Here is a 19,554-nt window from a genome sequence, read left to right on the forward strand (position 1 = left end):
GAACGCTGATTACTATGAGAAGATCTCGGATCCCCTGGATCTCACCACCATTGAGAAGCAGATCCTGACGGGATACTACAAAACTGTGGAAGCTTTTGACGGGGATATGTTGAAGGTCTTCCGGAACGCCGAGGTGAGTCGGCCGAGGGCTTGGCTGTCTGGAACCAAGGAAGAGTCTCTTCCCCCCCCCCCAAAAAAAAAACCCCCCACACCCTCTCCCTCCTCAAAGATTCCTGGCTCTTGGTTTATTTTGCTTCCGCGCTGGGAATAACGTGGCACCTGGGAGCAGGGAGTCTAGCACTGTCTTCTCAAGGTCAGCACCTTTAAGATGGGTGGACATCAACTCCCAGAATTCCCCAGCCAGTCTAGGAGTTGGAAGTCCCCCCCCCATCTTGAAGCAGGCTGGCTGGGGAATTCTGGGAGCTGAAGTCCATTTATCTTCAATCAAGCCAGCTAGGGAATTGTGGGAGTTGAAGTCCGCTTATCTTAAAAGCTTCCTGGCTGGGGAATTCTGGGAGTTGAAGTTCGCCCATCTTAAAGCCTGCTGGCTGGGGGATTCTGGGAGTGGAAGTCCACCTAGCTAAAAGCAGGCTGGCTGGGGAATTCTGGGAGTTGAAGCCCAGCCCTCTTAAAGCAGGCTGGCTGGAGGAGTCTGGAAATTGAAGTCCATCTTAAAGCTTCCTGGCTGGGGAATTCTGGGAGTTGAAATCCAGCTAAAGCATACTGGTTGGGGGATTCTGGGAATTGAAGTCCACCCATCTTAAAGCCTGCTGGCTGGGGGATTCTGGAAGTCCACCTAGCTAAAAGCAGGCTGGCTGGGGAATTCTGGGAGTGGAAGCCCATCCCCCTTAAAGCATGCTAGTTGGGGGATTCTGGGAATTGAAGTCCATCTTAAATCAGGCTGGCTGGGGAATTCTGGGAGCGGAAGCCCCTCCCCCTTCACCTGCCTGAAACACTAGTCTAGCTTGACAAGGCTCAACCCTAGAACGAAACGGATGGCACCGTTTAATGAAAACTAAAAATGGCTAACAAAAATGGTCCTCTTCATTTGTTATTTAATGCCTTTTTTTTTCTCCTTTCTGTCACTTCATAATTTGCTAGTCTTTTAGAGGGTTATGGAGGCCACTCTTACTATGGGATGGGGGTTGGGGGGAGTGAGATGCCTCAGGAATAAATGGACAGTATGTTCAAATTTGGTTATCAACTAGAAGAAGAGGGAAAAAAACAGAGCTCCAAGGAAAACCTCCAGGCATGTCCAGCTCTAACCACCAGGAAGAAATCTAATATGTCGGAGCAACTGAGACCTCTTGTAACTGGGGCCCCCATGAGGACTAGCAACTTACCAAAGAACGTCTAGATTTTTGGATTTACGGGCTGTGACGGTCTTTTCTCTCTCTTTTTTTTGGGGGGGGGGCAGAAATACTACGGCCGCAAGTCTCCCATCGGGCGGGACGTCTGCCGGCTGCGGAAAGCCTACTACAACGCTCGCCACGAAGCCGCCGCTCAGATCGACGAGATCGTGGGCGAGACGGCCAGCGAGGCGGACAGCAGCGAGACCTCTCTGTGCGAGAAGGAGAACGGGCACGAGAAGGACGAAGACGTGATCCGTTGCATCTGCGGCTTGTACAAAGACGAAGGGCTCATGATCCAGTGTGACAAGTGCATGGTGAGGGGCCCCGGAGGAACCCCCTGCCCTGCCCGGACCCTCGGGAGAGGGGCAGCTTTCCCACTACAGCTCTCCAAAATTGGAGAAAATCCCTCTGGATTTGACCTCAAACTGGGTTCCCCAACCTTGACGACTTTAAGACGCCTGGAATTCTGGGAGTTGAAATCCAGGCATCTTAAAGTTGCCAAGGTTAGGAAACCCTGGTTTAAAAGCAACAGGATCCCCTCTTTGGGAATACTTAAGATAGTAAGAAGCTGGACTCTTTACTGTTTGGTAAGGGGTTTTATTTTTTATATATATATTTTTTTGCAAAATGCAATAAGCGAAGCTGTTTTTTTCGTTGCTCGGGGTTAGGTCAGGACTGCTCACTTTGGCTGAAATTAGCCAGGCATATTCCAAGCTTCTGAGTGGGGAGATTCTGCTGGGTTTTTTTTTCTTCTTTTCTTTCTATAATACATTTTTTCCCCCTCGTCTACCAAGCCAAGATTTCTTTCCCAGTGTTTCCTGAGGCCTCCCTTTCTCTCGCAGGTGTGGCAGCACTGTGACTGCATGGGCGTGAACTCGGATGTCGAGCACTATCTGTGTGAACAGTGCGAGCTTCGCACAGTGGATCGGGTAAGTGTCTGGAGGGAGGGAGGGAGGGAGAGAGACACAGACAGACAGAGAGAGAGAAAGAGAGAAACATCTCATGTTTTTTCACAAATAACTCCAGGCAACACAATATTTCCTCATCCTATTTTCCTCACAATAACAACACTGTGAGGTGGGCTGGGCTGAGAGGGACTGGCCTAGAGTCACCCAGCTGGCTTTCATGCCTAAGGCGGGACTAGAATTCACTGTCTCCTGGCGATTGGCCCAAAGTCACCCAGCCAGCTTTCATGTCAAGGCAGGACTAGAATTCACCGTCTCCTGGTGATTGGCCCAAAGTCACCCAGTTGGCTTTCATTTCTAAGGCGGGACTAGAATTCACCGTCTCCTGGTGATTGGCCCAAAGTCACCCAACCGGCTTTTCATCCCTAAGGAGGAACTAGAATTCACCATCTGCCAGTGATTGGCCCAAAGTCACCCAGTTGGCTTTCATGACTAAGGCGGGACTAGAATTCACCGTCTCCTGGCGATTGGCCCAAAGTCACCCAGCCAGCTTTCATGTCAAGGCAGGACTAGAACTCACCGTCTCCCGATGATTACCGTATTTTCCGGCGTATAAGACGACCCCCAACTTTTCCAGTTAAAATATAGAGTTTGAGCGAGAGAGAGGGGGGAGGGAGAGGAAACGTGATGAGTAATATGCCAAACCACATGTGTAAAGAAATAAAATAGAATACCCGTATTTTCCGGCGTATAAGACGACTGGGCGTATAAGAGACGACCCCCGACTTTTGAGAAGATTTTCAGGGTTTAGAAAGTCGTCTTATGCGCCGGAAAATACGGTAGTCCAAAGTCCCCCAGCCGGCTTTCGTGCCTAAGGCCGGACTAGAACTCCCAATTTCTAGCCGAATTGCTTCACCCACTCGACCAAAGTGGCTCTTTTCCTGTTGGCAAAACTTTAAACCAATTTCTAGGAGTTTTCTTTCTCTTTTTTCTTTTTCACGACCCTTTTCTCGCCTTTTTCTCTCCTCTCCCCTTAGGAGGTACCGATGATTCCCCGGCCTCATTACACCCAGCCTGGCTGCGTTTACTTCATCTGCCTGTTGCGGGACGATCTCTTGCTATGTCAAGGTGGGTGTCTCTTCCCCGGGGGAGTGAGAGGCAGCCAACAGGGCTGGGGGGATGGATAGCTCTGGCCTTCTCTTCAGGGCCTTCAGATTCTCTCTCGGCCACTGGTGAGGGGGGTCCAGGCACAGGTAAATACGAAGCTGCCTTTAAGAGGAAGGGGCTCACGGCCGTTTTTTCAGGCTTAACGGCCGTCGCAGCATCCCCACCGTTCAAAGTTTGGCCGTTTGGCAACCGGCTCCTGTTTACGACGGTTGCAGCGTCCCACGGTCACTTTATCCCCTTTTTTTTGTTTGCGACCTTCCAACCCGCAAAATCAATTCATTTTTTAACAGCCTCGTTCCTAAATTAAACCCTGCAGCGATTCTGTTGGCAGCTGCGCCAAGGAAGGTGGTCAAATGGAGCGCCATTCACTTTTAACAGTTGTCTCGCTTAGCGACGGAAGCGTTGGGCTCCCTCGTGGTCCTGAGTCGCGGCTGCCTCTTTCCTGCTGCTTCCCTCGCGACCGTTTCTTTCCTTAACCCTCCACCTCGGCTTTTTCTCGGGTGCTTCCCTCTTTTTATTTTTTATTTTTTAATAAATGTTTTATTAATTTTCTATTTTCACAAGCCAGCGCTCAATAGACAAGGTGACCACTGGGTCTTATCCCCCCTTCTGAGCCAGGAAAGCTACAACTGGACCCCTTAAAGTCCATTTTATCCCCACGTCCAGTCCCAAAGACGCTGCGTGGGGAAGGCACTCAACGTCCAAACTCGCTGTTGGGAATAGAGAGTCAGATCCCGTTAGGATTCTTTCTCTCTCTTTTCCTTTGATTTTTTTTATTTTGCTTTTTCCTTATTGAGTTCTTTCTCTCCTTCCTGCCCGCAGGAGACTGCGTGTACCTGATGCGAGACAGCCGAAGGACCCCCGACGGCCACCCAGTCCGGCAGTCGTACCGCCTACTGTCCCACATCAACCGCGACAGGCTGGATATCTTCCGGATTGAGAAGCTGTGGAAAAACGAGAAGTGAGTTTCTCCACCTTCCGACGGCCAAAAACACGCACAAAAAAAAGGGGGAAAAAATAACTATTTCTCAGCCATATTGGAGGTGGCTGCGGGGGACGCCATAAATTCATAGCCCACGTGGAAGATTTCTCTCTTGTTTCTTTCGGCCAGCAGATCCCAAGTTTTGAAGAGATAAAAACTTCCCCTAATAGGTAAACCATTCATCCCTTAGAACAGGGCTGGACGCTTTTAAAAAGTGGGGTCCCAGAATTCCTCAGCCAGCATGGGATTCTGGGACTTGAAGCGCATGCCACTTAAGCTATGATTTCTGGAAGTTGAAGTCCACCCCTCTTAAAACAGGCTGGCTGGGGGATTCTGGGAGTTGAAGTCCACCCCTCTTAAAGCCTGTTGGCCCAGGGGATTCTGGGAGTTGAAGCCCACCCCTCTTAAAGCCTGTTGGCCCAGGGGATTCTGGGAGTTGAAGTCCACCCCTCTTAAAGCACGCTGGCTGGGGGATTCTGGAAATTGAAGTCCACCCCTCTTAAAACAGGCTGGCTGGAGGATTCTGGGAGTTGAAGTCCACCCCTATTAAAGCCTGTTGGCCCAGGGGATTCTGGGAGTTGAAGTCCACCCCTCTTAAAGCACGCTGGCTGGGGGATTCTGGGAGTTGAAGTCCACCCCTCTTAAAACAGGCTGGCTGGGGGATTCTGGGAGTTGAAGTCCACCCTTCTTAAAGCCTGTTGACCCAGGGGATTCTGGGAGTTGAAGTCCACCCCTCTTAAAGCACACTGGCTGGGGGATTCTGGGAGTTGAAGTCCACCCTTCTTAAAGCACCCTGGCTGGGGAATTCTGGAAGTTGAAGTCCACCCCTCTTAAAGTTGCTAAAACTTTAAGCTGCCTTCGAGCAACAATCAGCAACGAGCTCTTGAGTTCAAATTCCCCCCCAAAAACCTCCTCGTTGAGCACAGCAGCTTTAGGGTGAACTCTCTCCGCTTCTCGCCTTCCTGCAGGGGAGAACGGTTTGCCTTCGGCCACCACTACTTCCGCCCGCACGAAACCCACCACTCGCCCTCCCGCAAGTTCTACCACAACGAGCTCTTCCGGGTGCCGCTGTACGAGATCATCCCTCTGGAGGCGGTGGTGGGGACCTGCTGCGTGTTGGACCTCTACACTTACTGCAAAGGCAAGTCGGCAGTTCACCAGAAGCAGCTTTCTCCCACCTGCCCCCACCCCCCCGAGGTTGGACTAGAAGACCTCCAAGGTCCCTTCCAACTTTCTTTGTCTTCTGTCTGCCAAAAAAGTTTTTTTCCCAGGCGGGAGGTAGTCCTCGACTTCGTTAAGCTTTTTTTTGGGGGGGGGGGGGCAGAGAGAGAGAATAGCAAGAGTTGGAAGGGACCTGGGAGGTCTTCTAGTCCAGCCCCCTGCTCAGGCAGAAAGCTCTGTCCCATTTCAGACAAATCGCTGTCCAATCTCTTCTTAGAAACCTCCAGGGAGGGAGGGAGGGAAGGAAAAGGGAAGGGAAGGGAGGAGAGGGAGGAAGGAAGGAAGGAAGGGAAGGCAAAAGAATAACAGAATATCAGAGTTGGAAGGGACCTTGGAGGTCTTTTAGTCCAGCCCCCTGCTCAGGCAGAAAGCTCTATCCCATTTCAGACAAATCGCTGTCCAATTTGTTCTTAAAAACCTCCAGTGATGAAGGAAGGGAGGGAGGGAATAACAGAATATCAGAGTTGGAAGGGACTTCAGAGGTCATCTAGTCCAACCCCCTGCTCAGGCAGGAAACCCTATCCCATTTCACATAAATGATTCTCCAATCTCTTCTTTAAAAAAAATCCAGGGAGGGAGGAAGGAAGGGAAGGAAAGAAGGAAAAGAATAACAGAATATCAGTGGTGGAAGGGACCTCGGAGATCTTCCAGTCTAACTCTCTGCTCAGGCAGGAGACCCCCTCCCATTCCAGACCAGTGGCTGTCCCCAGTTAAAGGAAGGGCTGGAGAGGGTCCCCCGGGGGTCTCGGGGCTGAGAAAATAACCTTGAGAACGTCTTTCCTCCCCCCCTCTGCCCCCCCCTTGCAGGAAGACCCAAAGGGGCGAAGGAGCCGGACGTGTACATCTGCGATTACCGCCTGGACAAGTCGGCGCACCTCTTCTACAAGATCCACCGCAACCGCTATCCGGTCTGCACCAAATCCTACGCCTTCGACCACTTCCCCAAACGGCTGACGCCGAAGAGGGACTTCTCGGTAAGCGCCAACCCCCCCCTCCTGTAAGCGCGCCCTTGCCGGAGAAGCCGCAGGACCCCGGGGCGGCCCCTTCCTTAAAACGCTCTCCTTTCACGGCTGTTCCTCAACCGGGTGGACTTCAACTCCCAGCATCCCCCAACCAACGGGCTGGCGGAGAGAAGCAACGCTCTGTCCATTTCTCTTCGGTCTCATGGGGGACTTTCCTCCCCAGCTTTGGAGGACCTCTCGTTGGTCGTTGGCACTCCTTTGGCCTGCCACCAGAGCTTTGGCCGGGCCCTGCCTCAGTTTCCCCAGCCTCTCCCTGCCGGGGGATGACCTCCTTTTGAACGGTGGGCCTCAGGGGACCCTGGAGATTGACTCTGATTGGGTTTTTTTCTTCCCCCTCCCATTTCATTTCAGCCTCATTACGTACCAGACAACTACAAGAGGAATGGAGGCAGGTGAGTCCCTGGTTGGTCGTGTGAAGCACGTCAGCCCTTCGAGGTAGTCCTGCCTCCTCCAGGTTTAGACTCTGATCTGGCTTCTCCAGCCCCTGCGGCTGTCCTTCCCGTCCCCTAAGATTATTCTCCCATCCCATAATACCTTTTCCCACAGAGGGCTGCCTCTCTTCGTCCCGCCTCGCCTTCCCGCCCAGCTCCTTTCCACAAAGATTCTCTTTTACGTCCCTCTTCCTCCCTTTCACGCCCCGCTCAGGTCATCTTGGAAGTCGGACCGCTCCAAGCCCCAGAGTAAGGAGCTGCCTCAGGAGGAGGAGCCCCTCCCCCTTCCGGAAGAGGGCATCGCCCACCCCGAGACCCCTCCGGGCGAGCCGCCCGCCCAGCCGGAGGAGCCCGAGAAAGAGGCCCCTCCCCAGGAGAGCCTCGAGCCGGAGAAAAAGGCCGAGGAGGCCGGACCGGAGCCCAGGGAGCCCTGCAGCCCGGAGGAACGCCGGCACCTGCAGCGGGAGCGGCTGAACCTCATCCTGCTCGCCCTCTTAGAGAAAATCCCAGGAAAAAACGGTGAGTCTCCCCGCCCCCCGGAGCGTTTTTCAGAACGAGGGTGGCTGCCCCCTTGACCTCCCTCCCTCTATATATTCCTTCCTTCCGTTTCCATTTGTTTATCCTTCTCTTCTCTCCTCTTCCCTTTCCTTCCCCTCCCTCCCTTCTTTCCTTCTGTTTCCATCTGTTTTATCTATCCTTCGTTTCTTCTTTCTTTCCCTTCCTCCCTCCCTCCCTCCCTTCCTTTCTTTCTTCCTTCCTCCCATTTCCATCTGTTTATCTATACTTCCTTCCTTCCCTTCTCTTCCCTTTCCCTTCCTTCCCCTCCCTCCCTCCCTCTCTTCCATTTCCATCTGTTTATCTATCCTTCCTTTCTTCCTTCCCCTCCCTCCCTCCCTCCCTCCCTTCCTCTCTTCTATTTCCATCTGTTTATTCTTCCTTCTCTTCTGTCCTTTCCCTCTCTCCCTCCCTCCCTTCCTTCCTTGGGGTCCTCACTCTTGAAGTCCCTTCCGGGCTTTGCGATGCCCCCCGAAAGCCGTCTGCATGGCGGAAGAGTGCCTGCCCTGAGAACGGGTCTCAGGAAATCCCAGCTGGGCCCTCCAGCCCCGTCTTCCACCCCAAGGTGGCCCTTCGTGCATTTCCACCCGCAACCTGCCCCTCCCTCCAAGATAGCCGTGCTGCTGTCCATCCCACCGGCCGCAAAACTTTCCTAAAGCTTTCTTTTCTCTCTCTCTCTCTCTCTCTGCTTCCCCCATTGCAGCCATCGACGTCACCTACCTGCTGGAGGAAGGCTCAGGCCGGAAGCTGCGGCGTCGCACCCTGCTTCTCCCGGAGAGCGGCTGCAGGAAGTGAGCCTGCGTCTCCTCCCCTCCCCGCCCTCCCTTGCAGCAGGGTGCAGTTTGCAATTCCCCCCCACCCACCCCCGGTCCTGGGTCAGGACCGGGAGCGCGAGACTGACAGCCGGGCCGGGCTTTGGACCTCCGCCGTCCCGCGTCTCTCGGCCCGCCCGGAGGCAGGAGGAGGCGTCTCGGTCCGGCCGAGCGGAAGGAAACTGACGGAACGGTTCTGTAGCACTTAGACCCTGCACTTGGGCAGGCAAGCCCCCTCCCACCCTCCCTCCCTCTCTCCCCCTTACCCACCCACCCACCTGTCCCCCAGGAGCGCTCAGCACCCAGCACCAGGGGGGAGCCAGCCATAGCCGCCTCCGTCCTCTTAAGGTACTAAGGAAGAAGCCTCTCTCCCATCCCCGGAGGACGCTCGCCGATTCATTTCATTTAATTTATTCTTTTTCACACACCCCGCCCCGCCCCGTCCCGCTCTTGACAAGGAAAACGAGAAAAGGGAAGGGGGCGGTGGAGGACAGCTGCAGACCCCACCCAGTTTGGCACTGCCCTGTTTCTCTCCCCCCCTGACCCGGGCATCCCCCCTTGCTCCCGGCCTGCCCAAATCTGGGGCTTAAGGGCCCGACATGTGGCACTACAACGGAGGTCTAGCACCCCTAAAGCATTTGCAAAAAAAAAAAAAAAAAGGTCTCTGGAAGGCACCGGAATGAGATTTGGGGGGGGAGGGCTTTTATTGTCGGACATTTTGCACACAAAGAGGCGTCCCGTTCTTACGGCTGCCCCCAGAGAAACCACGGATGGATTTTCGGAAGCACTTGGGGTCCCACGTCGTCCATCTCCAGAGAGGACGGGACAAGGGGGACGCTGCGCTTAATTTTTCATTTTTAATTCTTTTTCTTCTTCTTCTTCTTTTTCCTCTCCCCCTCCCTCCTGCAGAGGGGTTTTTCCCCCCTAAAAGCAGGTTACAGGTCCTCTTCTTTTTTTGGGGGGGGGAATTATTATTATTATTATTATTTTGGCCTTCTCCCTCCTGCCCCCTTTCCGTACCAAGCTGTCGCTCTCGTGCGTCTTGGTGTGCATCGTGGGGAAAAAATAAATTGTTTTTTTTTTCCTTTCGGGGGAAGGGAAAGGAGGGAGGGCGGGAAAAACGAGGCGAAAATTCCCACGCCCGACCGGGGAAAAAAAAAAAAAGAAAATAGCCTTTCACTACACGAATCGTGGAACAGTATTTCCGAGCGAGCATCTGCCGCCCATGACACTACTCGCGTGGTTTGTTTTTTTTTTCCTTTTTAATTTTCCTTTCTTTTTTCTTCTTTTTTTTCCAATTTCAAAAGAACAAACTGTACAGCTTACCAAGCGGCTGCCTCTTAAAGAGGCAGTCTATTTTGGACAGGGACAGGAAGGAAAAAAAAATAAAACCATCACCGTGGAAGACACCGACCGGACACCACCCCCCCCCCCAAAAAAAAAGGATTGTTATTTTTTTTTCTCTCTCTCTCTTCCCCCCCTGGTTTTGCTGCAGAGATCAGCCTGGACTTTTCACGCAGGGGGGGAGGGAGAAAAATAAAAATAAAATAAAAGAGACTTTTCTTCAAACTTCTTCTCGAGCAGCGAAAAAAGTCGGACTTTTGACACTGACTCTTTCACGTGGCTTCGCGCTCTCGTCTGTTCGGCGTTCACATTGCATATTCTGGTCCTGTTTTCGGTGTCCTTATAAACAAAACAAAAAAAAATCCTGTTTTTAAATGTGCCAAGTTGTATATATCTTAAACCTTTTTTTTTTTTTCCCCTTCTCTCTCGTGTGATTGTAAAGCAATATGGTAACTCTCTTTTTCTCTCTCTCTCTCTCTTTTTCTTCCTCTCTCTTTCTCTCTCTCTCTCTCTCTCTCCATGTTTCCTTCTGGAAGGACCAAAGTCCAACCACTGTACATTTTCTCATTTGACTATATAATTCTTGTTTTGATCTTAGTTTTGAAACGACAACGGAGGAAAAAAAACAAACCAACCAACCAAACGAAAACCCAAGGCGCCATTCCATTTATTAAACCTGAGGATTTCAACGGTTAAAAAAAGCGGGGGGGGTTTGGTGGGGGGGGGAGAGGGAAAGAGAGAGGGGTTTTCCCCCCCCTCCCGGGATCAGGAGGGATTAAAAGGGAGGAAAAAAAAAAACGACAGCCTTTTGAGGAAGAAAAAAAAAAAAGAAAATATTTTATTAAAAAAAAAAAGCAAAAAAAGGCAAAAGAGGAGAACTGTTTGGAATATTTTCTTACTGTAGAAAAGCGATTGTATAGCAGAACTCCAGAGTATGTAATACTCAACGTTGTGTCGTGCGGGCGGGCGGGACAAACCACAAAAATCGCATGTTTTAAAAAAAAATTAAGGGAAAAACAATAATTTGTTCGGAGTTGCGCCGACGAGTTCGAAACCGGGAGCTGACGGAGGGGGGGGGGATTTGTCTCGAAATGGTGTCAAACACTAAAGAAAAAAGAGGTTTAAAAAAGTCCTTTTTTTAAAGAGAAAATAATAATGTTTGATGTTGCCGATGACGGAGAGAAGAGAATAATAATAATAATAATGTTGATTTTAAAAAAAAAATAAAAAATAAAAATAAAGAGTGCCCAGACGTGATATGCGAGATACTTAAAAACTTTTTGCCATTTTTTTTTTTGTGAAAAAAAAAAGAAATCTTTCTTTTGTTGAAAGAGTAAGTAAAATAAATAGATAAATAAAAAAGCCGATGATTTTTAGACAATCAAATTCTAGAGAAGTGCGAAGAATTTGTGTTGGCTTTTTTTTCCCCTCCTTTTTTTCTCCCCCCCCCCCCATTTTTTCCTTTTCCCCTTTTTTTATTTTTAATTAAAAAAAAACGATTGTGGTTTTTTTTGGCTTTGTTTTTCTTCAAACCGGTTGTAGAGAATTGCTGACTTTTTACGACGAAAAAAATAAAGTAAAATAAAACAGCGGGGTGGGAAGAGGGGAAGGAAGTTTATTTTGTATGAATATTAAAAGGAGACAGACTGTGGTTTCACACCCTGATCGCTGATAGAAGCCCAGGTTAAAATAAAAAAACAAAAACGAAGAATAAAAAAACGAATGAAAGAAAGAAAAAAAAGCACTACATTTGTGGCAAAGTGGAGAATAACAAAACTCTTTTTAGTCTGCATGGGACAGGCCGTGTGGTTGCTGAGAAGAATTGCTGCTAATATATTTCCTTTTTACAAAAGCATATCTAAATAGACCATTGTTTTGATGTTAATCTTTGTAAATTATGTATTACCAATTTTAACATTGGATGTAATTGCATAAAAAAAAAAAGCCTGCATCTCAGATATTGAGAGATTCTAGTATTAAATGGAAAAAAAAAAAACATGTTTCCTATTTACGGTTTCAAGGTGTTTTCATTTTTGTTTTTGTTTTTCAGCGTTTGCTAATTCTCTTTTTCCTCCCAATTTTAGCTGCCGTTTGACCTCCCTTTGGGGAGGCTTCGTTAAAACCGAACGAGCTAAATTACAGGTAGTCCTTGACTTCATGACCGCAGTTGAGCGTTGCTAAGTGAGTTTTGCCCCGTTTTACGACGTCGCTTGCCACCGTTGTCGTAGTCAGTCCCTGCAGTTGTGAAGTTAGCCACACGGTCGTTAAATGAGTCGGGCTGCCCCCCGTTGACTTTGCTGGTCAGAATGTCAGGAAAGGGCATCGCGTGACTCCGGGACGCTGCGACCGTCGTAAATATGAGTCAGTTGCCAAGTGTCTGAATTTAAATAGATAGATAGATAGATACAGAGATACAGAGATACAGAGATAGATACAGAGATAGATACAGAGATAGATACAGAGATAGATAGGTAGATATAGATAATATAGATAGATAATAGGTAGATAATATAGATACAGAGATGGATAGGTAGAGATGTAGATATAGAGATGGATAGGTAGAGATAGAGATGATAGATTAATAGATATAGATAGATAATAGGTAGATATAGAGATGGATAGATAGGTATAGATTGATAGATTAGATGTATATGTAGATATAGAGATGGATAGGTAGATAAAGAGATGGCTAGATGATAAAGGTAGGTAAGTAGGTAGATAATAGATGATAGATAGATAGATATAGATGATGGATAGATAGATAGCCTTTATTGTCATTTTTACTGTGTGCATAATGGCACACATTAAAAATGAAATTTAGTTCCTTGCTCCCCAAGTGTACATACATACATAGCACACAGTTAGAGCTGTTAATTAAAGGGAAAACTCTGTTCCTTTTTACTGGGTGAATTTAAGCCGAAATTTCTCCGTCGTGCTGCTCGCATCCTTTGGATTTTGGCTCTTGAAAAGGGAGGCCGCTTGCAAATCCATGGCCATAACCTCTGTCCTCCCTTCGCACTTACATACAGGGAGTCCTCGGTTTACAACCACAATCAGGACCAGGATTTCCACTAAGCAAGGGTTAACTGCCCAATTTCAAAAAAACCCCACCCTTTAGAAATTAAATTTCTAGCTTAGAAGGAGGCGTTCTTACAACTCATGACACCTTAACGGCCCCAACTTTGCATTAGGATAAGCCGATTGCAACTCCTTGCAAAAGCGCTGCCGCCAGCGGTGTCGTTCCTATTTTTTCCACTTTTGAAAAATTCTCCAAGAAATACATGTACGGTTCGTTTAGACCCAGTATAACCCCACCCCTAAGTGTAAAAATTAGGGCAGAAAAATTCAACCTGGTGTGCAAATCCTATCCAGGAGACGAAAAGAAACGTGTTAATTCAGCGTTCCTTCTACAGAATTGGAGAAATAAATAATAATAAACTCCTTTTCTTGATGCTGTGTTTCACAGAAGGCAATAGAAAGGAGGATAACAGACAGGGAGGATAAAGAATGCCAATGTTTCTTTTTTAACGTGCGTTTTTTAAAACCTCAGAGCTAGAAAGCTAGCATTGCAGGGAGAGACGTATTCCATCCTGACGTGCTAGCTTTCTGCTTGCAGGGAGAGTTTTATCAAGCCTCTCGCAGTTCAGCCTTCAAAGATGAAGCTGTAATTTATTCTATTTCATCCTAAAACTTAAAAGCCCCTGATTGAGCTGTGGATTTGGGGTTGAACTGGACCACTGGGGAATTCTGGGAGATGGAGTCCACACATCTTACAGTTGCTAAGGTGGAAAGACTGAACTAAACTACAGGTAGTCAACCTTAAGTCCACAATTTGGGGCATAAGTTGGGGACAGTTGCAAAGTATGGTACCTGGGGAATTCTGGGAGTTGAAATCCACCCCTCTTAAAGCAGGCTGGCTGGGGGATTCTGGGAGTTGAAGTCCCCCCATCTTCCAAGTAAACCAAAATTGAGAAGCAAGGCTTTTTAAAAGGTGTGTGTTATTTTCACCCCTTACCACCAGAGTGAGCCAAAGATACATCTCTGAGGTCATACAATCCGAATTCAAACTCATTTCTCAAATATTGCAAAGAGGGGGAAAAGCAAATTAAAAGCAAAATCCTAGTTGAATCCTAGCAACAGAGGGCGGGATGCAACATCCTAGCTTGTTCCTCCCCATCCATCTTTCTTTAGGCAGGCCTTCGGACCAGAAGCAATCCAGGTAACACAACTGCTGGCTAAAATGGCTCACCAATATTGTCTGAACGATATTTTTATTCCCCTCTCCAATGTACAGGTCATCTTCTAGAAAGCAGAAAGAGGGCTGATTCCGGATGGGACGAACTGACAAGATCGTTTGGGAAGAGCGTGCAGTGGCCAAAAAAAAAAAAAAATTTAAAAAATTAGGCTCCTTAGATAGAAACTTCTCTTCCAGTTACCCCCTAGCAATACCGACAGTCCTCCACTTCCTCGTTGACTTTGCTTGGCAGACGGTCGCAAAAGGGGGTCACGTGACCACCCCCCCAGGGATGCTGCGACCGTTGTAAATACGAGTCGCTTGCCAAGCAGTCTGAATTTTGATTCACGTGGGGGAATGCTGCAGCGGTTGTACCGTACATGTGAAAAACGGTCATAAGCCACTTTTGCGGTGCCGTTGTAACTTCAAACAGGCGCTAAATTAACGATTGCAAGTCTATTCTTTTCTGTTTCGTCATTTTTTTTAAAAAAAAATATCAATAGACTGGATGAGAAGTATCCATTGGAAGCCAAAATTCTGATCAATCAATTTGAAAGGACATTCCCTCCGGCTTTAGAAGCAGAAAGGGGTCAAACTGAGCCTACCGAAAAAGATTAAACTATATATATATATATGTATATTATATCTATATATTTATATGCATATATCAATTTCTCTATATGTACACAGGTATATGCAATATACACATTGCAGGAAACCGTCTTCTGGGGCTGTGCAGCAGACAACGAGGGGGCGGTAAATAAAATAGATAAAAATCGGAAATTCCAGGCCGGGAAAAAGTGGAAACTGGTCCAGCTCCCCCCCCCCCAAACACTCCGGGTCCTGGGGTAGCCCATCATTCCCAGCCAGCTTCTGACGGGGAGGGTGGGCCAGTTCCAGGTCACCAGGTTTGAGAAAGCAGAGCGAAGAATTTTCAAGAGTGTAAATCTTCCACGTCAGTCGTTGCAAATAACCTTTGGTGATGCTTTGGCTGTACCGGGAAGCTTAGCTGCTTTGTCATTTGCTTTTAGTGTTGTTGTTGTTGTTTAAAACGGTTTGGAGGATTGGCTGGATTCTCCTTCCTTTGGACCACCATCTTCCTGGCCTGGACCTCCCCCTTCAGATGATCAGGGAAGTGTAGCCCACGTGGACGAGGCCTTGCTGGCCTCCGGAGAGGCATTTCAGCCAGTTTTCATCCACCGTCTCCATCACTTGCAGGATTTCCCCTTTGCAAAAGGTCAGGTGTCCAGCAGCCTCACCTGCGTGGTCACAGAGGGCCCGCACGGCTCTGGAGGGAGGGAGGGAGACCAAGGAAGCCAACGTAAGTTGGTTTGTTTCCCGATACCCCTACTTTCCTTGTTTTTAAAACCTAACTCAAGGTGGGGAACCTACTTAATGTTCCTTCCTTCCTCCTGTTTTCCCCACAATCACAACCCTGTCAGGTGAGTTGAGTTGGATTGGGCCCAGGGAAGGAGGGACTGACCCAAAGTCACTCAGCAGCTCTGGTGACTTAAAGTGGAACTAGAACTCGCCGTCTCCTGGGGATTGGTCCGAAAGTCACCTAGTCGGCTTTCGTGCCTTAAGGCAGGAGTAGAACTCAACACTTTCCGGGTGATTGGGCCATAGTCACTCCGCCGGCTTTCGTTCTTTAAAGCAGGACTAGAACTCCCAGTCTCCTGGTGATTGGCCCAAACTCACCCAGACTTTCATGCCTAAGGCGGGACTAGAACTCGCCCTCTCCTGGTGATTGGCCCAAAGTCATCCAGATGGCTTTCATGCCTAAGGCGGGACTAGAACTCGCCCTCTCCTGGTGATTGGCCCAAACTCACCCAGACGACTTGCATGCCTAAGGCAGGACTAGAACTCACCATCTCCGGGTAATTGGCCCCAAGTCGCCCAGCTTTCATTCTTAAGGCAGAACTGGAACTCACTCTCTCCTGGTGATGAGGCCAAAATCCCCCAGCTGGCTTTCGCACTTAAGGCGGAACTAGAACTCAGGACCTCTACCCTGGTGCGTTAACCACCAGACCAAATGAGCTCCAGCTGCAGGCAAGACTTTGGGTTTGGAAGAACACAAACGGACCTGGCAGGATGCGGCCATCAGCCGGAGGTTTGTCCAAGGCAACCTCTGAATCCCGGCTGAATCTCAGACGTAACGGTCTCCTTTGAAAAGGGGGCGTGCTGAACTGGCTGGCAATGCCAGCTAGTTCAGGCTTCGGAGTTTTTGTTTCCCACAGATGCTTCCCAACAAGGAGCCAACTTACTTGCAGGTCTGTACTGGGTCTGGGGGATTCTGTGCCCCCTCTGCCTCTTGCCAGGTCTTCTGGGTCGGTCCCCCCTTCTTGGCGAAGGCCAGCGTGTTAATGGCAGGACACAGCCATCTCGAAGGGCGCCTGCTGGACACGGACGGGAAGGGCAAAGGGGCCGTTATTAATTGCTAATTCTTTCCGAAATTGCCCCAGGGATCTCCATGTCCAATGGGGATTGAAGTCTCCTTAAGGGTGGGGGGAAAATGGAAACAACCCAGTAACTAACATGTATCCATTTTCACTTTTAAATTTAAATTTTCGCCACAAAGAATCTTAAATTTCAGAATTTTCCCGCCGGGATAGCCAAAGCTTCTAGTCCTTAGCGAGGCCACATCCGGGCAGGCGGACCAAACCCTTCTCGTGTCAATTTTTCAAAGCTAACCTCCCTTTCGCCACCCCACGCCTAACACATTTGAGGGGGGGGGCCGTTCCTCAGAGCTTATCCGGGGGCCGCCCCCGACACCTACCCGGACCGAGGTAGATTTGGATCCGTCTCGTTCACAGCCCCGGGAGAATTCGCTCCGAACAGCCATCCCAGCCGTCTTTCGTTCCCGTTTCCAGCCTCCGGTTTCTCCTCAGTTCCTTTCAGATAGACTTCTCCTGCCTCAGGGGTATCCATTCCTGGCTGGGAGGGGCTCCCTGCCGCCGGGCCATCTTCCTCGCAGACGGATGACCGTTTTTCTATCTGGGAGTCGTTTTTGCCAAGTTTGGGGCATTCTTCGGCACTGGCACCGCTCTCTCCGGCTGCCGTCTGGCTCTCCTTAATGGCCACCCACAGCTTGGTCCAGTGTGACTTCCACCTGCTTGGCAGCTGGGCTGGGCTCTCCTCCTGCCTGGGCTGGGCCCAGGCCGGGTTCCCGTTCCCACGGAGGGTGCTTGCTAGCCGCTCCTTCCAGCCCAGAAGTCTCTGGGGCAGGAGCCATTCCTGAAAGGGGCTGGAGGGAGCCAAGAAAGGATCTTCCAAAGTAGCGAAAGGAATTGGGGGCTCGGATAAATCCAGCGGGGTCAGACCGGGGCTCTCCCACCGACCGGCCCCGGGTTCGGGAGACGGGGTGCTTGGCTGGGGCATCGGCCGGACGCTGATGGGCAGGTGGCGATGCTCAAAGAGCAGGTCCAGTTGGAAGGTGAGGACCGAAAGGGGTTGCAACAGGAGTAGTAGCTCTTCGGCCCAACGGGGGCAGATCCGCTGGCTTAGGAGCAGGAAGGCGGTGGGCAAATACAAGGAGGAGACCAGCTCTGTTTTTGGGGGGGGGGGTAGAAATGGCAAAAAAAATCGGTCAGAAACCTGAGCGGAAAAGAGAGCATCTTAAACGGGATAATGAGAGGGTTTGGGGCAGGGAGAACGAAAAGCAGAGAAAAGAGCAATGGATAGCAGAATATCAGAGTTGGAAGGGGCCTTTGGAGGTCTTCTAGTCCAGCCTGCTGCTCAAGCAGAAGACCCTATTCCATATGGCTGTCCAGTCTCTTCTTGAAAACCTCCAGTGGTGGAGAAGTAAGGGAGGGGAGGGAAAAAGGAAGGAAGGAGAGAAAGAAAGAAAAAGAAAGAAAGAAAGAAAGGAAAGAAAGAAAAAGAAAAAGGAAGGAAGGAAGGAAGAAAAAGAGAAGAAAGAAAGGAAAGAAAAAGAAAAAGGAAGGAAGGAAGAAAGAAAGAAAGAAAGAAAGAAAGAAAGAGAAAGAAAGAAAGGAAGGAAGGAAGGAAGGAAGGAAGGAAGGAAGGAAGGAAGGAAAAGAAAGAAAGAAAATGAAAGAAAAAGAAAAGAATAGCAGAATAACAGAGTTGGAAGGGACCGTGGAGGTCTTCTAGTCCAGCCCCCTGCTCAAGCAGGAGACCCTATCCCATTCCAGACAAATGGCGGTCCAGTCTCTTCTTAAAAACCTGCTCTAAAACCAGAGTTTGTGACTTAGCCAGACTTAGAAGATTGTGAACGAAGAATTCAGCTGAGCACCCCCTTTCCGGGAAAAAGATGCGCGCACACACACACACACACACTCACAATATCTGACCTACCTGAGTTTCTTTGCAGCTGTGTGAACCATTCCTCCACTTGCTTCAAGCTAAGGAAGAGACGGAAGAGGGAAGCGTTTAACAACCGACACCAGAATTCCCACGGCTAAACCAGGCTGTTGTTAAGCGACTCACGTCTGATTTTACAATTTTGTTAAGCGAACGAACCGCTGAAGCGCTTAAGCGAAACCAACTTCTCCCCTCGACTTGGCTTGTCGGAATCCAGCCGGGAAGATCGCTAAAGGGGATCGCGTGATCCCGGGACGCTGCAACCCGTCATGAATATAAACCAATTGCCAAGCGCCCCAATTTGGATCACGTGACCCTGGGGATGCTGCAGCGGTCGTAAGTGTGAACAAGTCCCAAGTCACTGTTTTTAGTGCCGTTGTGACTTGGGACGGTCACTAAACAAGCTGCTGAAGCCCCTGTCTCTCTTTTCGTTTCCTATTTTGGCCCTATTTTTGCACTCGTTTGTTCTTTTGTTTTCCTCATCCTCTCTTTTCCAACCCCTCGCCCCCTCTTTTTCCGTTTAATGGCGCGAGAGGGACGGGCCACTTTCATCCCGAATCGGCAGCCGGCAGCGGCTTCGGAAACAGAAGCGCTCCGTCCCTACCAAATTTGCAATCCATCCTCTCTGCTCCCTTCTCCCGTCTCGCGCCCTCACTCACTTCAGAAGACCGAGGATAAAAGCGTGGAAACATTGGTGGTGACTCCGGAGCGGGGCCAGCCGTGACACACGCCAGTACAACGCGGTGAAGGTTCTGGTGTGGGCACCTGGGGAGAAAAACCAAATTCAGAGGCCTTCGCAACACCGTCCGTTCGCTTCGAGGACGTCTCAGCCGGAAAGGTATCCTTGGGTGTGAACGAGGGTCTTGTGTCAACCCCAACAATTTGGGGGGGGGGGGGTTCCCACAACCCCGTGGGAAATTTTTCCTCCCCCCCGAGTCTAATTTTTAAGAGAAGGAACACCGGAATTAAAACTACACATAGCACATTTCTTAAGATCTCCTGGTCTTAGGTTTAGCCTAATTGCCCAAGTTAGATTGAGGGTATGAGGAAAAGTTATATTATGTCACTGTATTATTTTACCTGCTCGAATCGATCTTCTGCATTACCAAATGTGGTGTTCTTTTGATGTAGAATTCCTCCCCAACTCCCTCCCTCTCTCTATCCCTCCCTCCCTCTCTCCCCTTCTCTCTTCCCCTCTCTCTCCCC

General features: G+C 49.5%; 2 protein-coding genes across 2 annotated transcripts in view; one reads left to right on the forward strand and one right to left on the reverse strand.

Moving 5' to 3' along the window:
• ASH1L (ASH1 like histone lysine methyltransferase) overlaps window positions 1-8,430 on the forward strand; it is a gene marked incomplete at its 5' end in the record, with an annotated part of 37,079 nt that extends 28,649 nt beyond the window's left edge. Inside the window, 9 exons of the mRNA XM_029286198.1 lie at window positions 1,418-1,666; window positions 2,195-2,281; window positions 3,295-3,385; window positions 4,247-4,385; window positions 5,375-5,551; window positions 6,439-6,601; window positions 7,001-7,041; window positions 7,295-7,599; window positions 8,339-8,430. Coding sequence (XP_029142031.1) covers window positions 1,418-1,666; window positions 2,195-2,281; window positions 3,295-3,385; window positions 4,247-4,385; window positions 5,375-5,551; window positions 6,439-6,601; window positions 7,001-7,041; window positions 7,295-7,599; window positions 8,339-8,430 — 1,344 coding nt within the window. The remainder of the gene's footprint in view (window positions 1-1,417; window positions 1,667-2,194; window positions 2,282-3,294; window positions 3,386-4,246; window positions 4,386-5,374; window positions 5,552-6,438; window positions 6,602-7,000; window positions 7,042-7,294; window positions 7,600-8,338) is intronic.
• A 6,714-nt stretch (window positions 8,431-15,144) lies between these two features.
• RUSC1 (RUN and SH3 domain containing 1) overlaps window positions 15,145-19,554 on the reverse strand; it is a 12,139-nt gene continuing 7,729 nt past the window's right edge. The window contains exons 7-11 of the mRNA XM_029286200.1: window positions 19,008-19,113; window positions 18,343-18,389; window positions 16,802-17,570; window positions 16,290-16,418; window positions 15,145-15,313 (exon numbers count right to left, since the gene is read on the reverse strand). Of these exons, the coding sequence (XP_029142033.1) occupies window positions 15,145-15,313; window positions 16,290-16,418; window positions 16,802-17,570; window positions 18,343-18,389; window positions 19,008-19,113 (1,220 nt within the window). The remainder of the gene's footprint in view (window positions 15,314-16,289; window positions 16,419-16,801; window positions 17,571-18,342; window positions 18,390-19,007; window positions 19,114-19,554) is intronic.

Source organism: Protobothrops mucrosquamatus, unplaced genomic scaffold (genome assembly GCF_001527695.2).
Source record: "Protobothrops mucrosquamatus isolate PMUCROS unplaced genomic scaffold, P.Mucros_1.0 scaffold3084, whole genome shotgun sequence".
NCBI classification, from domain to species: domain Eukaryota; kingdom Metazoa; phylum Chordata; class Lepidosauria; order Squamata; family Viperidae; genus Protobothrops; species Protobothrops mucrosquamatus.